The sequence below is a fragment of the Cricetulus griseus genome, chromosome 4 (assembly GCF_003668045.3).
Source record: "Cricetulus griseus strain 17A/GY chromosome 4, alternate assembly CriGri-PICRH-1.0, whole genome shotgun sequence".
NCBI lineage: Eukaryota > Metazoa > Chordata > Mammalia > Rodentia > Cricetidae > Cricetulus > Cricetulus griseus.
This window is the reverse complement of record NC_048597.1, coordinates 217,876,739-217,896,281: the sequence shown is the minus strand read 5'-3', so window position 1 is coordinate 217,896,281 and position 19,543 is coordinate 217,876,739. Positions and strand designations below refer to the sequence as shown.

The 19,543-nt window shown below is 45.7% G+C and overlaps 1 protein-coding gene across 1 annotated transcript in view; it reads left to right on the top strand.

The window, feature by feature from the left end:
* The first annotated feature begins 1,878 nt into the window (after positions 1-1,878).
* Positions 1,879-19,543, top strand: part of Ptpn23 (protein tyrosine phosphatase non-receptor type 23) — a 30,957-nt gene continuing 13,292 nt past the window's right edge. Inside the window, exons 1-2 of the mRNA XM_027414668.2 lie at positions 1,879-2,044; positions 16,224-16,298. Of these exons, the coding sequence (XP_027270469.1) occupies positions 1,961-2,044; positions 16,224-16,298 (159 nt within the window). The 5' untranslated portion in view covers positions 1,879-1,960. The remainder of the gene's footprint in view (positions 2,045-16,223; positions 16,299-19,543) is intronic.

The following is a 19,543-nucleotide window of genomic DNA, read 5'->3' as shown; positions in this document are numbered from 1 at the left end:
CCCAGAAATGGCTTGGAGGTTAAGAGCTGTTAAGAGCTGGCTGTTCTTCCAGAGGTCCTGAGTTCAATTCCCAGCATCCACATGGTAGCTCACAACTATCAGCAATAATATCTAATGCCTTCTTTTGCTATACAGGAAAAAATGCACAACACTCATACATAAAATATAAATAAATATAAAAAAATCCCAGAGGCAAAAGATAGAGGGATAGCTTAAGCAAGGCTAGAAACAAGCCAAGCTAAGGCCTGGCATTCATAAGACTAAGACTCCATGTGTATGTGATTTATTTGGGAGCTGGGTGTCAGGCCCCCCAAAGAGTACAGTAATAAAACGACCAACAGCACTTCTATCTTTAAGTGGATTCCCAGGATTAAACTCAGGTTTTCATGTTTGTGTGGCAAGCACTTTATACAATGAATCATCTCCCCTGACTAACGTAGTCTTTAAATTTTATTATTATTGTATGTATATGGGTGTTCTGTCTGCATGCATGTCTGTGCACAACCTAAGTGCAATGGGCACAGAGGCCAGAAAAATGTATCGGATATGGAAGTGCAGTTATAGACTGTTGTGAGCTGCCACGTGGAAGCTGAAAATCAAATCCAGGTCGTCTGGAAGAGCAGGCACTGTCCTTAACCACTGAACCATCTGTCTAGTCCCTAACGTACTCTTGTAAAATTGTTTTTGTTATTGCTGTCCACACTTGGCATGAAGGCCAACCCTTTACTGAGTGTGGTAAGCTTTTAGTATTTCTGTGCAAAGAGGACCTGTCTGTTTTATGAATCCAGATTCCATATTATTGATCTCTACATTTTCTCTAAATGCATCTATCCCCATTTTCACACGCACTAGACCTTAACCTCTGCTCTCCCTTTTAAATTGTTCCTCCCAACTTCCCCTTATCAGTTAACAGCCTGACAGCCATCCACCAACACCAGGCGGAATCTTGGAAGTCAACTTTGATTTCCCTAACATCCACTCACTCCAATTTTGGATAGTTTTTTTTTTCAAAATATTTCTCAGATATTGCTCAAAGTGAGTTACCTGCCCACTCTCACCATTTCCTTATTTTAAAATTTTACTTTGTTTCAGATAACCCGTTGCTTGCTATGTAGCCCAGCCCAGCCTCGAAATGACCTAGCCTTGTCCCTCCGCCTCCAGGGTGTTGGGATTATAGGCGAGCGCTCCTATAAATTGGCAATGCACACAAACGACTTTAAAACTCCTGTTTTATAGGTGTCTCCAGAGACCCATGTTCGTCATCGTACAGTTCCTTCCAGAGTCGCAGCGCCCCCGGGTGAGATCTAAGAGGCTGTTGTAGGTTCACCACATCCTCTGCCCTACTTAAAGTCAGCCGGAACTGCTGTGGCAGCCGAGAGTGGTGGTGTGAGCCACGCACGTCCCTGCCCCTCCCGCGCTCTCCCGCTCTCCCGGGCCGGGCTCCATCCCGCCACGCAGCCTGCGCTCCGGCTCGGGGCCGCATTCGCGTCTCCCTCCCCAGCGCCCCACGCGCCACTCTCTCTACTGCAGCGCCTGAGCCCGCCCTACACCAATCTGAAGATGATTTGGGTTACAAATTCACCGCTGAGTTTTTGGAAGGACCTCCCAGGAGGGAGAACAGCGTCCGCGCAAGACAGAAAAAGTGCGCCCCCCGAAGCCTCGGGTTTATCGGAGACTCTTCCCAGAAGCCCCTTCGCCGTGGATTGGCTCTTTCCCTCACCCAAAACTCCCCGCGCGGTGAAGACTGAGCATGTGCGAAGAGGACTGCGCCTGTGCAAAAAAAAAAAAAAAAAAAAGACTACACGGCCGAGGACTGCATCTCCCAGCAGGCCGTGGGGGCGTGCGTCAGCTGCGCGTGACGAGCGGCTTCCGGCGTGGAGGGGCGGGGTTGCGCGCGCCGCTGAGGCCGCAGCTGGAGCTGGGAGGGGAGCGGCCCGGTGGCCGCCAGGCTCTCTCCGCCATGGAGGCCGTGCCCCGGATGCCCATGATCTGGCTGGACTTGAAGGAGGCCGGTGACTTCCACTTCCAGTCGGCGGTGAAGAAGGTGAGCGCACCTCTGCCGCGTGTCTCCGTCGTCTGCCCGCGCGTGACGCCCCCTGCGCGCCCGTCCCTCCCAGTCCGTCGCAGGTCCGGCCAGGCGTTTTCCCTTAGGGTGGTCCTCCCTTCCCGTGCTCGCACACCGTCCTTATCTCCGACTGGCACTGCGTCCTTGTGGGAATCCGCTTTCCGACGTCCGCCCTGGACCACCGCATTCGTACCGAGGTCCCGTGCTTCCGTGCTGTGACGTCCTGGACCTTGCTCTGCCCTGCTCCCCCAAGGCCAGGAAGCCCCCGTGGGCAGCGATGGCGGTCCAGGTTGTGCGAGTCCACGCTAGGCCCGAGCATCGGTGGGCCCCCAGGTCACGACCGGACTAGAAAAGAGTGTGTGTTTTAAGACAGGAACCCCAGTGGCCTGCAGGAATGCCGGACTTGGAGGGAGTGAGAGAGTGAGTGAGTGAGTGTGTGTCTGCCTGTCGTCTGTCTGTCTCTCTCTCTCCCTCCCTCTGTGTAGTTTGACCTTCCAATTCTTGGGTGGTCTCCTTACAGAATTTCTGCTCTAAAGTTCCTTTGGACCAAAAGGCACAGTTTCTTGCTTGAGTCACGCTAGGGCTCCAGGCGGCATCCTATTAGTCATTGTGCTGGGTAGAGAGCAGTCGTTAGGAGTTTCTGTGTTGAGATCAGGTGTGGTGACGGGGAATTGGGAACCCTCCAAGATAGCTATTGCGTTAGGAAGGGTCCCCAAATAGCATTGTGGGCCAGCGCAGAAATGGGCAAGTGGGGAACTGTTACAGCCGAGGAGCCTGGGGGTTAGCACAGCAGCTGTTAGACAGTCTACAATCTTCTACCACTCTGTGGTGCTTGGGGAAAGTAAGAGAAAGAAAATTGGTTCGGAAGTAGTTTCTGATGGACTTGTATTCTCTTCACACCACTTCCTCAGTTCAGGCACTAATTGCTTGTGTGTGTGTGTGTGTGTGGGGGGGTGAGTTCAGGTGCTGGGTGTGTAAGTGGAAGGGTGGTCCAGGTGGTGGGTATCAAACCCAGAGTTAGGCAAGTGCTCTACAGAGGTACACCACCCCCAAGCCCAGACCCCTTTCTCATCTCTGAGAGCAGTGCATTAAACCAGTTGATCTAAGTTGACAGAATTTGGTTAACTTCCTGATGAAAATCTTCTTTTTAATGTAACTATGAGGTGAATTTTTCTAAAATGTATCAAAACCGAGGAAAGATACTCAGTATGCTGATCCCTGGCAGTAGAGAGTCAAGCCAGTGTTTTTAGTTTCTCGTTCAGGATTCTCCCTGACATAGCCTAATTCAATGAGCATTTGTCACAGTCCTGTTATGTATGTATGCTCTGTGTGTTTCTGATACAGGAATTCCACATTCTGTTCACAGTTACTACTTCCGGTTTCCGAAACCCGCTGTTTCGCCTTAATTTTCTCAATGCTTTTGATTGTTGAATTCCTTCTACCTGAATGAATAGTAATGTAAATTACGATATTTAAGCTGGGCGTTGGTGGAGCACACCTTTAGTCCCAGCACTCAGGAGGCAGAGGCAGGTGGATCTCTGTGAGTTCGAGACCAGCCTGGTCTACAAGAGCTAGTTCCAGGACAGCCTCCAAAGCCACAGAGAAACCCTGTCTCAAAAAACCCAAAATAAATAAGTAAATATGATATTCAGGATATCTGATATGCAACCCCCAGTGGGGTCATGACTCAAACGCTGAGGGCCACTGTTGTACCCAAAAGAGCTCTCGGTTTTGCCCCTTAGAGTGGCTATAGGGCCAGTCTGTAATCTCTGAATTGGTTCCATCCAGCGTCCCAGGTCTAGCTAAAGCTCTACACGAAGCTTTCCTTAACCCTTTTATCTGGGTTAGTCTTTCCCCTTTTGGAATTTCTTTTCCTTCATCCTTTCCTTGAGACAGGGTTTCTCTGTGTAGCTCTCTGTCCTGGAACTCACTCTGCAGACCAGGCTGGCCTCAAACTCATAGAGATCTGCCTGCCTTTGTCTCCCAAGTGCTAGGATTAAAAGCGTGCTCCACAATACTCTGGTCTTATATGTGCTATATTTTAACCCTATATGCAACTGGGATACCAGAAGGCCATCTCCATGTTCCTTTAGCCTAATACCCACTACATAGGAAAATGTTTCTCGAATGACTGAAAGACAGTCTAGAGGAAATTTCAGTTAGATTTATATTTTGTTGACCCTTAATGGAAAAAAATCTCAGCCCAGGGGTAGACAATGACCAGTAGAAAGTAGAACATCATGTTCTTGCAGAAGTCTGGAGTTGGGTTCCCAGGACCCACATTGGTGGGCCAGCTCAAAACTGCCTTTAACTCCAGTTCCAAGGGACCATGCTCCCTCTTCTGGCCTCTGAGGGCACTGCACTTACATTCACATACCCACACTCACATAACACCTTAATAATAATGAAAAAGAAAATCTCAGCCTCGTCATTTATGGTGGTTCCATGTCTGTAATCTTAGCATTTGGGAGACTGAGGCAGGAAGATTGAATTCAAGGCCTACTTGGGCTACATAGTGAACACTGTCTTAAAACATAACCTCAGTTCCAAAGCTCCTTGATTTTTGAGGGTGAGTGGGTGGGGATATTGGTTAAGACAGAGTTTTATGGTATTAACAGGCAATTTCAGCTTCAAACTTGCTCCATAGCAGAGGCTAGGCTTGAATTCTTGATCCTCTTGCCTCTACCTTCCCAGTTCTATGATTACAGGCAAGTGCCACCACACCCAGACCTAGAAGGTTTTTGACTGAATGTTGTCTTTTTGTTCTGGTCACTCACATGTACACAAAAAGTATTCAAGAATGACCCTGAACATGGTGATGCATACCTTTAATCCCAGTATTCCAGCACTCGGGAGGCAGAGGCAGGCAGATCTCTATGAGCTCGAAGCTAGCTTGCTCTACAGAGCAAGTTCCAGGACAGCTAGGGCTACAAAGAAACCCTGTCTTGAGAAACACAACCAAAAAAAAAAAAAAAAAAAAAAAAAAGACCTGAGAGCACCTTGCCTTCAATGAGAGATGTTGCTCCAGAAACACAATTCCTACTGGGCATGGCCACACACATCTTTGATCCCAGCACTTGGAAATCAGAGGCAGGAGAATCTCTGTGAGTTCAGTAGCAGCCTGGTCTACAGAGTGAGTTCCAGGACAATCAGAGCTATGTAGTAAGATCCTGTCTCAAAAGAAAAAAAAAAGTATTTCCCTAGACATCAGAGGAGATTCTGCAGTAGTCACTAGGCCATCTTAGCCTGTGGGTCTCCTCCCTTTTGGGGGTTGAATAACCCTTTCATGGGGATCACCTAAGACCATCAGAAGACATATTTACATTATGATTCATAACAGCAAAATTACAGTTCTGAAGTAGCAATGCTGGGGTCACCACAACATGAGAAACTGTATTAAAGGGTCGCAGTGCCAGGAAGGTTGAGAACCACTGCACTAGCGCCTGGAGCTCTCCCTTCCCTAACTAGCGCCTCCATACTGCTTTATCCTCTTGTCTGATTGTCATTCTGTATCCATGCTGTGAATTGATGGAGGATGTCCTTCTGTATATGTTTTTCTTATTTGCTGATGAATAAAACACTGATTGGCCAGTAGCCAGGCAGGAAGTATAGGCAGGGCTACCAGACAAGAATTTAGGGGAGAGGATGAAGAGGGAGGTCATGGGGGATGGGGACGGGGACAGGACACACACACACACACACCACACACACACACACACACACACACAACACACACACACACACACACACACACACGGACGGACGGACGATGGACGGACACCATGTATCTGCTGAAGGAGTAACATGCTGGAGCCTTCTGTGAGATAAGACCATGTAGAAATACATAGATTAATAGTTATGGGCTAATAATTCAGAGAGCTAGCCAGTAAGAAGCCTAAGCCATTGGCCAAACAGTTTATAATTATAATTAATAGAAGCGTCTGTGTGTTTATTTTGGGGCTGTGGGACCAGATGGGACAGAACTTCTGTCTACACTGAATTGCAGAAATCCTACTGTTTTTTAGTGGTGCTGGAGATTGGGCCCAGGGCCTTGTGCATGCTAGGCAAGTGCCTTGTCACTGAACTATATTCCTGTAGTGCACCCCCCCCCCACTAACAAGGAGTCCATAGTGTAGTAGAGGAAAGTTAGAAGTTTGAGCAGTTTAGTATAAGAATAGAAATATTGATAAGGTACTGAAGCACCAACACACTTGCATTGGACCCAAAATACCCCAGCAATACAGGCTTTTGGTGGTGCTGGAGGTTGAACCCTGCCTTGTCTACTATCTTTAGCCCCAGTGTAGGGGTGATCACAGTGACATTAGCTTTGGTTGCCAGGAAGCCCTATAGCCAATTAACTAAACTGAACACTTAACTAGTTAAGGTGTAACTGTTGACTGTTGATTACACTGTAACTCAGTTTTCTGTGCTTCCGTGTCTTTTCATAATGTCAGATCATGGTGTAGGTTGCAGTTCTCTGAAGCAGCTGTTTGAAGGAATGCCCTGTTCATAAATCGTGTCACCAGGCGATGGTGGCACACGCCTTGCCTTTAGTCCCAGCACTTGGGAGGCAGAGTCAGGCGAATCTCTGTGAGTTCGAGACCAGCTTGGTCTACAAGAGCTAGTTCCAGGACAGCCTCCAAAGCCACAGAGAAACCCTGTCTTGAAAAACAAAACAAAAAAAACCCTTATCATTGTGTCTTTGCTTTTGCTCAAATAAACTCCATTAAATTTAAATTTAGTTTTTCTTTTAACAGTATTTTATTAACACGACTTCCCTTTTAGAGCCAAGAAATGGAGCCAAGAGAAATATAAAGCTGGTTTTGAACTGCAGTGCCATATTAGTTGGGCACACTTGGGCTCACATAAGTATTGAGTACAGTGCACACTTGGGCTCACATAAGTATTGAGTGGACACACACTGGCCTTAAGCAGCTCTCTGCCCCTCTTTTCTGTACTGGGGATTGAACCCAGGGGTTCAAATGAGCCAAACACTTTTATCAGTGAGCTACATAACCAACCCCTGTGTACCATATTACCCTTTTGGAGGCCCAGAGGGCTGACTCACTAAAAATGGATAAAGATGACCCTTGTCCTCTTTACCAGTGAGTGATTTGACCACGTGTTAATACTGAAAGTCATTTCTTTCCCAACCCCTGCCCTTAACCAGCTACAGTGAACAGAAGTCAGGCACACTTAGAGATTCATCCCTTGTTCTTTCTTCGAGTGCCTGTTTCATGTATGTGCAAGACCTGGGAGTGTAGCGGTTTTGAGAAGTCCTGCTTTCCTATTGCTTACCTTCTGATGAGTCTGTAGTTACCCACTGTGGTGTCATCTGGTTTCTCCCTTCACTCTGTTTTCCTATCAGAGCCTACTGGAAAACTGCCGTTGAGGCCTGTCACCAGCTCACAACAGCCTGCCTCAGTCCTCTTCTGTGGGACCTTTCACACTCCCATATCCCATTATTGCCTTGCTTAGGTCGTTCTTGGGTTCTTTTCCTCCTGCTCCTTAACTCCTGTGACGCCATGCTTTTTCAGAGTCCCTTCGTCTCACCTTGGAAAGCACATGGGCATCACTTCTTCCACTGCTTATCTTGCTTACATCTGGTTTTTCGGCTTTGTGGAATTTTTCTCTCTTCTCGATTTCCCACAGAACAGGTAAATGAAAAGATCAGAAGCCTAAAAAAATGCCACAGAGGACAAGAAATACACCACAGTTATCTGTGGTGTTGATTTGTTTTCTTTGGTTGGTTGGTTTTTTCAAGGCAGGGCTGTGGCTTTGGAGGCTGTCCTGGAACTAGCTCTTGTAGACCACGCTGGTCTCGAACTCACAGAGATTCGCCTGACTCTGCCTCCCGAGTGCTGGGACTAAAGGCATGCGCCGCCACTGCCCCAGCCTGTTTTTATCTCTTGTCAGAGAGAGATTCAGTTGGTCTTCCTGAACCTGTCTTTCTTCTTGTGTGATGCAGAATGCCCCTCATCACAGATGAACTGGATGGCCCATGGTCTTTCCAGACTTTATTTCAAACACCAGACACCTGTATATATTTCAGTCAGAGTTTAGACCAGATTTGTGGGGTGGGGCTGGGTTTTGTTTTGTTATTTTTTGGTTTTCAAGACAGGGGTTCTCTGTGTATGTAGGTTTATTGTCCTGGAACTGACTCCTTAGACCAGACTGGCCTCAAACTCATAGAGATCCGCCTGCCTCTGCCTCCCAAGTGCTGGGACTAAAGGTGTTTGCCACCATCACCTGGTGTAGACCAGCTTGTTTTCTCAGAAAGTAAAATTCTTTGGAGTGTCTATGTTTGTGTGTTTGCAGGTGCACATGTGTGCATGTGATGACCAGAGGCCAACCTCAGGTATAGTTCCTTAGGCTAGCTGTCTACTTTAGTTTTTGAGATAGGGTGTTTCACTGGTACCTGGGGCTTGTGGATTCAGTTAGCGGACAGCAAAACCCAGGGATCTATATTATCACTCCAGCACTTCGATTCCAGACTTGTGGCACTATGTACATACATTTGTTTATGTGGGTGCTGGAAATTGAACACAAGCCCTCATGCTTGTGTGGTAAGCACTTTACCAGCTGAACTGTCTTCTCCACCTACCTCCCCTCCCAACCCTCCTGCCTCCTGTTTTTTTTTTTTTTTTTTTTTTTTTTTTTTTGTGAGACAGGGTCTTGTAGGACAGGTGAGCCTCAAATTTGCTCTGTAGCCAAGGGATGGCTTTGACACCTGATCTTGTCACCACTTGCCTCATGCTAGGATTCTATAGGAGTATGCCAACACACCCAGTTTAAGAGTAATAAATCATTTTCAGCAAGGAGTACCTTGTGAGTGTTGGCTGAATAACCAGTTTAGTTCTAGCACCCTCTGGGAATTGTAACTTGAATCTTCTCCCTAGTGCTTTTCAGACAGAGCAAGAAGCCATTCAGAAGAACAAGGAAGGGAGTTTTTTTTTTTTTTTTTTTTTTGGTATTGTGTGTGGTCAGACTAGGAGAGACGTAAAAAGTCTGTCCTCCAAGATCTCCTGAGTAAATTGGGAACATGGGGGGCAGGGGAGAGGGTGAGAGGGGACCAGGGAAAATGTATAGCTCAATAAAAACAAGAGAAAAAAAATACAGCGCCGGGTGTTGGTGGCGCACTCCTTTGATCCCAGCACTCAGAAGGCAGAGACAGGCAGATCTTTGTGAGTTCGAGGCCAGCCTGGTCTACAGAGTGAGTGCTAGGATAGGCTCCAAAGCTACACAGAGAAACCCTGTCTCGAAAAACCAATAAATAAATAAAAATAAAATACAGGCTTAAAAAAAAAATAAATGTCTACCCTCATGCCCTGTACCTTTGCCCTGTAATTATCAGGCTTGCTGACATGGACCAAGGGGCTGAAAGCTTTCCTTTCCTTTCTTCAGACTCCTTTGTCTGAATAAAGTGTTGTTTCATTTGAAATGCAGCAACTGAGCATATATCGTGTAAAGTAACAATATTGTATGTAGGACTCAATTTTTTTTAAAGATTTATTATGTATACAACATTCCACTTCCATGTATATCTGCACACCAGAAGAGGGCACCAGATCTCATAATGGATGGTTGTGAGCCACCATGTGGTTGCTGGGAATTGAACTCAGGACCTCTGGAAGAGCAGCCGGTGCTCTTAACCTCTGAGCCATCTCTCCAGCCCCCAGTAGGACTCAATTTTATCTGCATTTTTGTAGTACAGCCCAAGGAATGACTTAGATTTGGTTCAACTCTGGAAATGGAAGGGAAGTTTAAAATAAGAAAAGAATAATGTATGTGATAAACTAGACACCCGTGATGTGCTTTAGGTGCACACCTGCAGTCCCAACCACATGAGACGCTAAAGTGGGAGGACCACTTGGACCTAGGAGTCAAAGTCAAGCCTAGACAACAGTGAGACATTGTATTTTAAAAAGTTCCATGTGTTGGGGAGAGTGGAAGGGGAGGAGGGGAGGGAGAGGAAACTGGGATTGTCATGTAAAACAATCTTGTTTCTAATTCAAATAAAAAAAATCTGCAGAAAAAAAAAAGTTCCATGTGATCCAGAGTGGGGTATGTGGTGCACACCTTTGATCCCATTACTTGGGGGAGGCAGAGGCAGGCAGATTTATAGTGGGAAATTACCAATACGGAGTCGGTAGAAATATAAGGGTATTTAATAGGGAAAAGCCTTACTTACAGAGCGACCTAGCCAGCCCGTGTGGCAGCAGTCTGTACAGCAAGAAGCAAAGTGAAAGCGAAAGAGCAAACACAGTCACCCTACGTCCCCTGACCACGCCCTCGAAAGCTTGTGAGGGCGTGGTCAGGCACACCTGTAGGCGTGGCTACAGCTTCCCCTACAATTCCCCTTTTAGTCTAAAAGAGGATTAAAAGTTAACAGTTTAAAGTATCCAAAATTAACAATCATAAAGGTAAAATATAAGAAGATCCTAACTATCTATTTTAACTAAACCCTAAAGTCATCTGAAAGAGGTGTCCAAGCCTGAGCACCTCCTTCCAATCCCAACCATAAACAATAGGAAGCTATCCCTAACTAGGTATATACACTATCCTAAGTGACAACAATGGGGAAACGGAGCGTAGCATCTGTGAGTTCTGTGAGTTTGAGGCAAGCCTGTCTACAGAGCTAGTTCCAGGATAGCCAAGCCTACACAAAGAAACCCTGTCTTGAAAAACAAAACAAAATCCATATGAAACCTTATAATGCCTTATTTGTGTATTGCTTTAATTAGTGTAGTGAAATTTGAAGGCATTATATCAAAAGGCAGAATGAGAATGTGCTAGTGGAAGAGACTGAGGTAGAGGGATTGTTCTTAAGGTCAGGGGTCAGGAAATCTGGCTTGGTGGTTTGAATATAAAATGACCCCCTTAGGCCCATAGGAAGTGGCGCTATTAGATGTGGCCTTGTTGGAGGAAGTGTGTCATGGGGGGTGGGCTTTGAGTTTTCAGAAGCTCAAGCCAGGCCCAGTGGCTCACTGGCTCTTCCTGCTGCCTTCAAATGCACATGTAGAGCTCTCAGCTCTTCTCCAGCACCATGTCTGCCCGCACGCTGCCATGCGTCATGCCAGGATAATAGACTAACCCTCTGAACTGTAAGTCCAGTTAAATGTTTTATAAGAATTGCTGTGGTCATGACCTAAGACAGGATCCTACTGCCCCACTGTTGGCTGCTGATTTTCCATTTCTCTTATCAGCAAGTAGTGGCATGATCCAGAATTCTTTTCCAGTGATCATTAACAGCACAGTTTTGTGTCATTTGTTACTAGAAAAGTAACAGCACAGAACAAATGTAGCCACTAGAAGCTGATGACCTCACCTGTGTCCTCAGATTTGAGTGACCTTCAGCACTACGAATAATCATCATATACTAATTGCATGCCTCTGATCTGTGGCTTAGATTATTTTTGAGAAAGGGCGTGACTCTGGCTGGCCTGAAACTCAGACCTATCTGCCTCTGCATCACCAGTCCTAGGACTAAAGGCTAGTACCACAACCAGCTGTAATATGGAATCTTACAGTTTTGGGGGTATTAACACAGGAGAAGAGTTGATGATGACGAACTTAGTACAGTACAGGTCTTGCCATACCATGAAAGGTATTTTCAGCTGAGCGCATGCTTTCTGTTTAGGAACTAGCTCAAGTCTTTATGACAGCTCTGTGTGACAGGCATAGCAGGTGATATTAACCCTTTTACACGGAAAAACTACAAAAATCCAAGCCCAGATCCAAACAAGTCTGTGGGCTGTGCCGTCCTGGACACAGCCCAGTTTATCCACATTTTGTTAAATCCACAGTAACTCAGGGGCACTCCCAGGACTTTAAGGATGTGAAGTGGCCTTCCTCTTGGTTCTCGAAATGAAAGTTTTCTTTCTCTTTCTTTTTCTCTTAACCTCTGTCTTAGTTAAGATTTCTATTGCTGCAGCAAACTACCATGACCAAAATGTAAGTTGAGGAGGAAAGGGTTTATTCAGCTTACACTTCCATATTGCTGTTGTCATTGAAGGGAGTCAGGACAGGAACTCAACAGGGCAGGAATCTGAAGGCAGCTGATGCAGAGGTCATGGAGGGGTGCTGCTTACTGGCTTGCTCCTTATGGCTTGCTCAGCCTGCTTTCTTACAGAATCCAGGACCACTAGCCCAGGAATGGCCCCACCCACCATGGGCTACGCCCTGCCCCGTTGATTACTAATTGAGAAAATGCCTCACAGCTGGATCTCATGGCAGCATTCCCTCAGCTGAGGCTCCTTCCTCTATGATGACTAGCTTGTATCAAGTTGACACACAAAACCACCAAGTACACGCTTCTTCCCTCCCATCATCCCCTCCGTGTGTGTGTGTGTGTGTGTGTGTGTGTGTGTGTGTGTGTGTGTGTGCGTGCGCGCGCGCGCGCGCGTGTGCGTGTGCGCTCTTCAGGGTCTCATGTAGCTGGTGGCCTCAGATTTGAGGATGACCTTGAATTCCTGATCCTTCTGCTTTTGCCTCCCAAGTGCTGAGATTATAGGTATGTCTACCACACCCAGACTGGAAATGAAAAGACTCTTATGATTTAAGGGGGAGGGAGGGATTTGTCTCCTACAGTACCTTCTTTTCTTTTCCTTCCGAAGTAGATTTGATCTCTCACATATTTTCACTTGAGGTCTGCTTCTTTTTTATTAACTCATTTGACTCCATACGCATGTGTATAGATATGTGCATGCCTGGACCACAGAGGTCAGAAGAGGACTTCAGATCCTCTAGAACTAGGGTTGGTTGTGAGCCACTATGTAGGTGCTGGGAACAAAACTCAGGTTCTCTGAAAGATCAGCAAGTACTCTAAACTGCTGAGCCCTTTCTCCAGCCCCAGACCTGCTTCTTATTCTCAGATAAGTATCTTCAACTGCCTCAAAGCTGAGTGTTGTTGGGGTTTATTTTTGTTTTTCCTCTCTCTCAGGCCACTTCACTGGGAGCATAAGTTAATCACAATGAGCAGCTCCCATCTCAAGCACAGATTCTGAGATTCTCTTAGTGTTGGTTGTGTAGCTGCACCAGTGGCTCAGTTTTCTTACTCTTGTGTCTGCTACTGGCTTGTTTTCCCAAGTTAGATTAGGTCAGGCCAGTCCCACAGACTGTACACTTGAGAATTTCAGCAAGTCTCTTTCCTCTTATTTAAAAAAAAAAAATGCTGGTCAGGCAGTGGTGGTGCACACCTTTGATCCCAGCACTCAGGAGGCAGAGGCAAATGGATCTCTGTGAGTTTGAGGCCAGCTTGGTCTGCAAAGTACGTTGCAGGATAGTCTGGCTACACTGAGAAACCCTGTCATGACAAACCAATGAAGGAATGTTAGTATGTCTCATTTAGTATGTGTATATGTTTATACGAGTGTGGATGCTTGGATGCTTGCACCACAGTGCCTGTGGAGGTCAGAGGTCAACCCACAGGAGTTGGGTTTCTCATTCCACAATGTGGGTCACATTGAGCCTTACCTACCTTTCCTCTTTTTTAGTGGGACCAAATGTCTAGACTCTGGTTGTTGCTGCATCAGTCACTAACTGCTCATTAGTTCTGTCAACTTGACCACCTGGGGAAAGAAGTTTTTTTTTGTTTTTGTTTTTGTTTTTTTTCCTCCTGAGACAGTGTTTCTCTGTATTGTTTTGGAGGCTGTCCTGGAACTTGCTCTGTAGACCTGGCTGGCCTCGAACTCACAGAGATCCACCTACCTCTGCCTCCCGAGTGCTGGGATCAATGGAGTGTACCACCAATGCCCGGCAGAGAGAAGTTCTTATTTGAGGAATTGGCCTGAAAGCATGTCTGTGGGCTCTTTTCCTGATTGATAATTGATGAAGGAGGGTCTGCTATAGGCAGTGCCATCCTTGGGTGGGTGGACCTGGGCTATGTAAGAAAGCAAGCCGAGCAAGCAAGGGGCATCTTCCAGTAAGCTTTGCTCCAGTTCTGCCCCCACATTCCTGCCTCGAGTTGTTGCCCTGACTTCCATGGGTGGTCAGGCCTCTTTGCCTCAGTCCCCTCATCTCCTCATCCCCAAAATGATGAGACTAGATGGAATCCATCTCTTTGCATTGTGGTAAGGATCCGGTGACTGTGTGGCAGTTGAGGACCTTGCTGGCTGGCCCATTGTAGGAGCTTGGTGAGTGTCTGGTGCTTCTCATTCTTGGAGGAACAGTGAGTCAGTTTTCTGGGAGTTGGGGGAAGTGGCTCTTTCCCCTTCAATGTTGTGTGGCCAGCAGGAACAGGGTTCTTGTTTTTAGAACTGATATTTGATTCCTTCAGCTGTATCCCTCAGAGCCTCGAGGCTGCACTTCCTCCTTTCCATCCTAAGGGTAGGCAAGTCTGAAATTTCTCACTACAAAGGAGCTGACTTGGGCCACATTTTATATTTGAGGATTAAGTAGGAGTTGGATAGATCAGAGTGAAGTTATCTGGGAATCAGTAAGTCAGCTTTAGATTGGTTGTGAACCCTCTAACTACTGGTTTTTGTGTTTACAGAGTTTGGGCAGAGTTTGGTAGATTTCTTTCATAGCTTTTGTCTCTTCAAGGGCTAAGACCACTGATAGAGTAAATCTTTTCAGATACCGTAGTTCTTCAGCAACTCTTTGAGTCATTTGTTTCCCAAATTTCAAATACTGAAAAAAATCCAAATCTTCCTTACATACTTCTTTTAAAATTAGGTATGTGGGGTGTGAGAGTACACATGCCATGGAGGTCAGAGGACAACTTGTAGTGTCCATTGACTAGGCTTCTATTGCAAGGATCTGACACCAACTAAACAAACGTGTTGATTCTATTTTTAGTTGTTTTATTTATTTATTTATTTATTTATTTATTTATTTTTGAGGCAGGGTTTCTCTGTGGCTTTGGAGGCTGTCCTGGAACTAGCTCTTGTAGACCAGGCTGGTCTTGAACTCACAGAGATCCGCCTGCCTCTGCCTCCCAAGTGCTGGGATTAAAGGCGTGCGCCACCACCGCCCGGCTTTAGTTGTTTTATTTTTTAAGATTTTGTTTATTATCTTTTTTTTTTTTTTTTTTTTTTTTTTTTTTTTTTTTTTTGAGAGACAGGATTTCTCTGTGTAACTCTGACTGTCCTGGAACTTGCTCTGTAGACCAGGCTGGCCTCTCACAGAGATCCACCTGCCTCTGCCTACTCAGTGCTGGGATCAAAGGCATGTACCACCACTGCCGGGCCTAAGATTTATTTTTATTCATGTTTATGACTGTTTTGTCTGGGCCTATATATGTGCACCTCATGTGTATCTGTTGCCTGTGTAGGTGAGAAGACATTGGATCCCCTGGAGTTGGAGTAATAGCTGTTTGTGGGCCACCATGTAGTTGGTGCTGGAGGCTAAACTTAGGCCCTCAGCAAGAGCAGCAAGCCCTGAGACACAGGGAAGCACTTACCAGCTGAGCTACCTCCAGCCCTGGTGTTTTTATTATTTTTTTTGGAGATTTATTGATTTTTAAAAAATTTATGTATATGAATATTTTGCCTGCATGTGCGTCTACACACCACACGGTGAAGAGAAGCCCAAAGAGGGCATTGGATCCCTGATACTGAAGTTACAGATGGTGGTTAGCTGCGCCAGCCCTATTGTTTTTATGTGACTGGTATCCACTCCATGCTGGCTAATTTCTCACCACACTCCCTGACTCTCCTGAGAGAAAGAAACTGTGGAGCACCTTCGTCACTGGTGCTGTTCCCTGCTGTGGGGCAGGGGTAGGGTGGGGTGCATGCTAGTGGGGTTTGTACTTTTGCTTGTTTGGAGCCTCTTGCCTTTGTGTACTTTGAGTTTAGGATTATAGTTGTGACTTTAGAACACAGAACCCTTGAAGGAGGTTTAAGTTAGTGACCCTTTGAGAGTCTTTGTAGCGCTCTATTTCAGCTAGTTCAGACCCCTCACTCCCTGAGCTGGTAGAATCCTGGTGACTATTGAGAAGGCTGTGGTGTGTGAGGGACCTGTTGAGGTGTTTGCACAGGGTATTCAGTGTTTGTTTTCAGGACGAGGAGGAGGGGGAACCAAAGGGGGAGGGGGCCTTCCTAGTCAGCACCTGAGTGCTGCTTGGAGCGCAGCCCGAGCTCTGATAGCTGCCTCATCCTCAGGGGGGGTCTGTGGATCATTCCGTTTACATTTTGCTTGTTTCTTTTTTTCTCTCTAGTTTGTTCTGAAGAATTATGGAGAGAACCCAGAAGCCTACAATGAGGAACTAAAGAAGCTGGAATTACTCAGACAGGTAAGGTATTTTTATGTAGGTATGAATGGAATTGGTTTGCTAAGGAGGTTTAAAAAAACAAATAAAAAAACCAACACACACAACTCTTCTACCTTTTACTGTGGTCGTATCTGAATTTACTTTTTTTTTTTTTTTTTTGTCTACAAAAGCATCAAAATTGCTGGTAGAAAAATTTTTGTGTTAACTCCAAAAGTCTGATATGTGAAAAAGGTGAAAAGCCTTTGGTCCTGAAAGTTCTGGTACTATAGACGTTGCTCTTTTATGTTGAAATCTTAGTTATTTTGCTGTACCTGGGATTGAACTCAAGTCTTCAGGTTTGATGGAAAGTGGTTTTACTTGCTATGCTATTTTTGAGACATGTTCTCATGTAATCCACATAGGCCTACAACTTTATATAGTTGATGATCTTGAAGTTTTGATCCTCCCTATCTCCTCATCTTAAATGCTGAGGTTACAGGTGTATACCTCCACCCCCATCTCCTCATCTTAAATGCTGAGGTTAAAGGTGTATACCTCCACCCCCATCTCCTCGTCTTAAATGCTGAGGTTACAGGTATTTACCTTCATCTCCAGTTTATGTGATCCTGGATCAAACCCAGGACTTCATTCATGCCAGGCAAGTATTCTACCAGCTGAACATCCACAGACTCTATGGGTTTTTTGTTGTTGTTTAAGATTTATTTATTATGTATACAGTGTTCTGCCTGCATGTATGCTTGTAGGCCAGAAGACGACAGCAAATCTCATTATGGATGGTTGTGAGCCACTATGTGGTTGCTGGGAATTGAACTCAGGACCTCTGGAAGAGCAGCCAGTGCTCTTAACCACTGAGGTATTTCTCCAGCCCCTGTTTGTTTGGGTTTTTTTTTGAGACAAAGTCTCTGTGTAGTCCTGGTTGTCCTGAAACTCACTCTGTAGACCAGGCTGGCTTCAAACTCAAGAGATCCACCTGCCTCTGCCTCCTGAGTGCTGGGATTAAAGACGTGCGCCACCAATGCCCAGCACATTTTTTTTTTATTTTATTTTTTTTATTAGTTCAAGTTAGGGAACAAGCTTGTTTCACATGTAAGTCCCTTCTCCCTCTCCCTCTCCCTCCCCTCACCCCCATCCCTCCTCCCCCACCCCCAACCTACCCCCCACCCCATCCACCCACCACTCCCCAGGCAGGGTAGGGCCCTCAATGGGGCTCTGCAAAGTCCACCAAATCTTCCTGTGCTGGGCCTGGGCCCTTCCCCATGTGTCCAGGGCCAGAGTGTAACCCTTCATGTGGGATGGGCTCTCAAAGTCCCTTCTTATACCAGGGAAAAATACTAATCCACTACCAGAGGCTCCCTGGAGTACAGATGCCTCCTTATTGACATCCATGTTCAGGGGTCTGGATCAATCTTGTACTGGCCTCCCAGACAGCACCTGGGGTTGATGTGCTTTCCCTTGTTCAGGCCAACTGTTTCTGTGGGTTTCTCCAACCTGGTACTGACCCCTTCACTCTTCATTCCTCCCTCTCTTCAACTAAATTCCCGATTTCAGCTCATTGTATATCTGTGGATGTCTGTCTCTGCTTCTCTCAGCCACTGGATGAGGTCTCTAGGATGGCATAAAGAGAAGTCATCAATCTCATTTTAGGGGAAGGGCTTTTATGTAGTGGGAAATTACCAATATGGAGCCAAGTAGAAATATAAGGGTATTTAATAGGGAAAAGCCTTACTTACAGAGCGACCTAGCCAGCCGGCTTGGCAGCAGTCTGTACGCAAGCCGAAAAGGGAAAATGAAACTGAAACACAGCCCTTAAACTCTTGCTCTACCACACTCTGACCACGCCCTTACAGGCGTGGTCAGGCAGACCTATAGCCATCCATCCCTTAAGCAGATGTGGCTACAGGTTCCCCTACATTCCCCTTTTAGTCTAAAAGAGGATTAAAACTTAACAGTGTAAAGTATCTAAAATTAACAATCATAAAGGTGAAATATAAGAAGATACAACAATCTGCTTATGTCACATCCTAACTATTTTAACTAAACCCTAAAGTTATCTGAAAGAGGTGTCCAAGCCTGAACACCTCCTTCCAATCCCAACCATAAACAATAAGAAGCTATCCCTAACTAGGTATATACCGTATCCTAAATGACAACAATGGGGAAAGGGGATGTAGCATTCTCCAAATTACTTCCTGCTGAAATGGGACGATGACATCCTTGTGGGGTCCTGTAGGAAGAAAATGTTAGTGTAGTGAAAGTCTCTTTTTTTTGGGTTTTTGAGACAGGGTTTCTCTGTGGCTTTGGAGGCTGTCCTGGAACTAGCTCTTGTAGACGAGGCTGGTCTCGAATTCACAGAGATCCAGCTGCCTCTGCCTCCCGAGTGCTGGGATTAAAGGCGTGCGCCACCAATGCCCGGCTAATATAGTGAAAGTCTTGAATGGATTGTGTCCAGTCCATGTTAGATAGGATTTGCTTGATTGAAGATCTCTCTTGAAATCCTCAACTTGATTGAAGTCAGTACCCGAACCTCTGGCCGGATGTCAGTTGAAATGGAGCAGGTTGGATCCAGTGCAGGCAAGGAGGTGTGGCCCATTTTCTTTCCGGGGTGTCCAGGGATTGCTGTCAGGCAGGTCTTCATTGGCTGTGTGGAACTCAAACATAAACAGCAGAGAAATGTTTGTTTGTGTATGTACACATGCTGGGGAATGCAACCATGAGAGCATAACAATTATGAGAGGGTGTACACCTTGAGAGAAAGATCCAAGAAAAGACAAAGACAGTCCCCAAATTCTTCTTTTATTCTGTATTACATCAATTGGCTTCTTGATACAATACAGAAACACTAAAGTTTAGTTAAATAATGTGCTTGGATTTTAGAGGAGGAAAGCCAAATCCACCTCCAAATCCAGCATTGGTTTAATTGAATAGGGACTAGGAAATAAAGAGAAATAGAGTTCTCTGAGAGACAGCTGTAAAGTTTACCGTATGATACATTCCTTTTGTTTGATGGTTATAGCTACCTTTTCTTCTTAAGTATCTACCCATGCAGTGTCCTTTGCCTTCTGGAGATGAATTTTCCTATGAAGATGAAAGCAAAACACTTCCCTTTCCTTTGGTGGGTTTCTATTTAGTTTATAAGATATACCTTAGTAGAATACCTGTCATTTGTCCTCAACGAGATGTTTTTCCTTTTCCACTCGAATCTTGATCAACTTTGATGGTATCCAAAGTTTTTCTTCTCCTGTAGAAACCAGTGCAAAACCCCGACC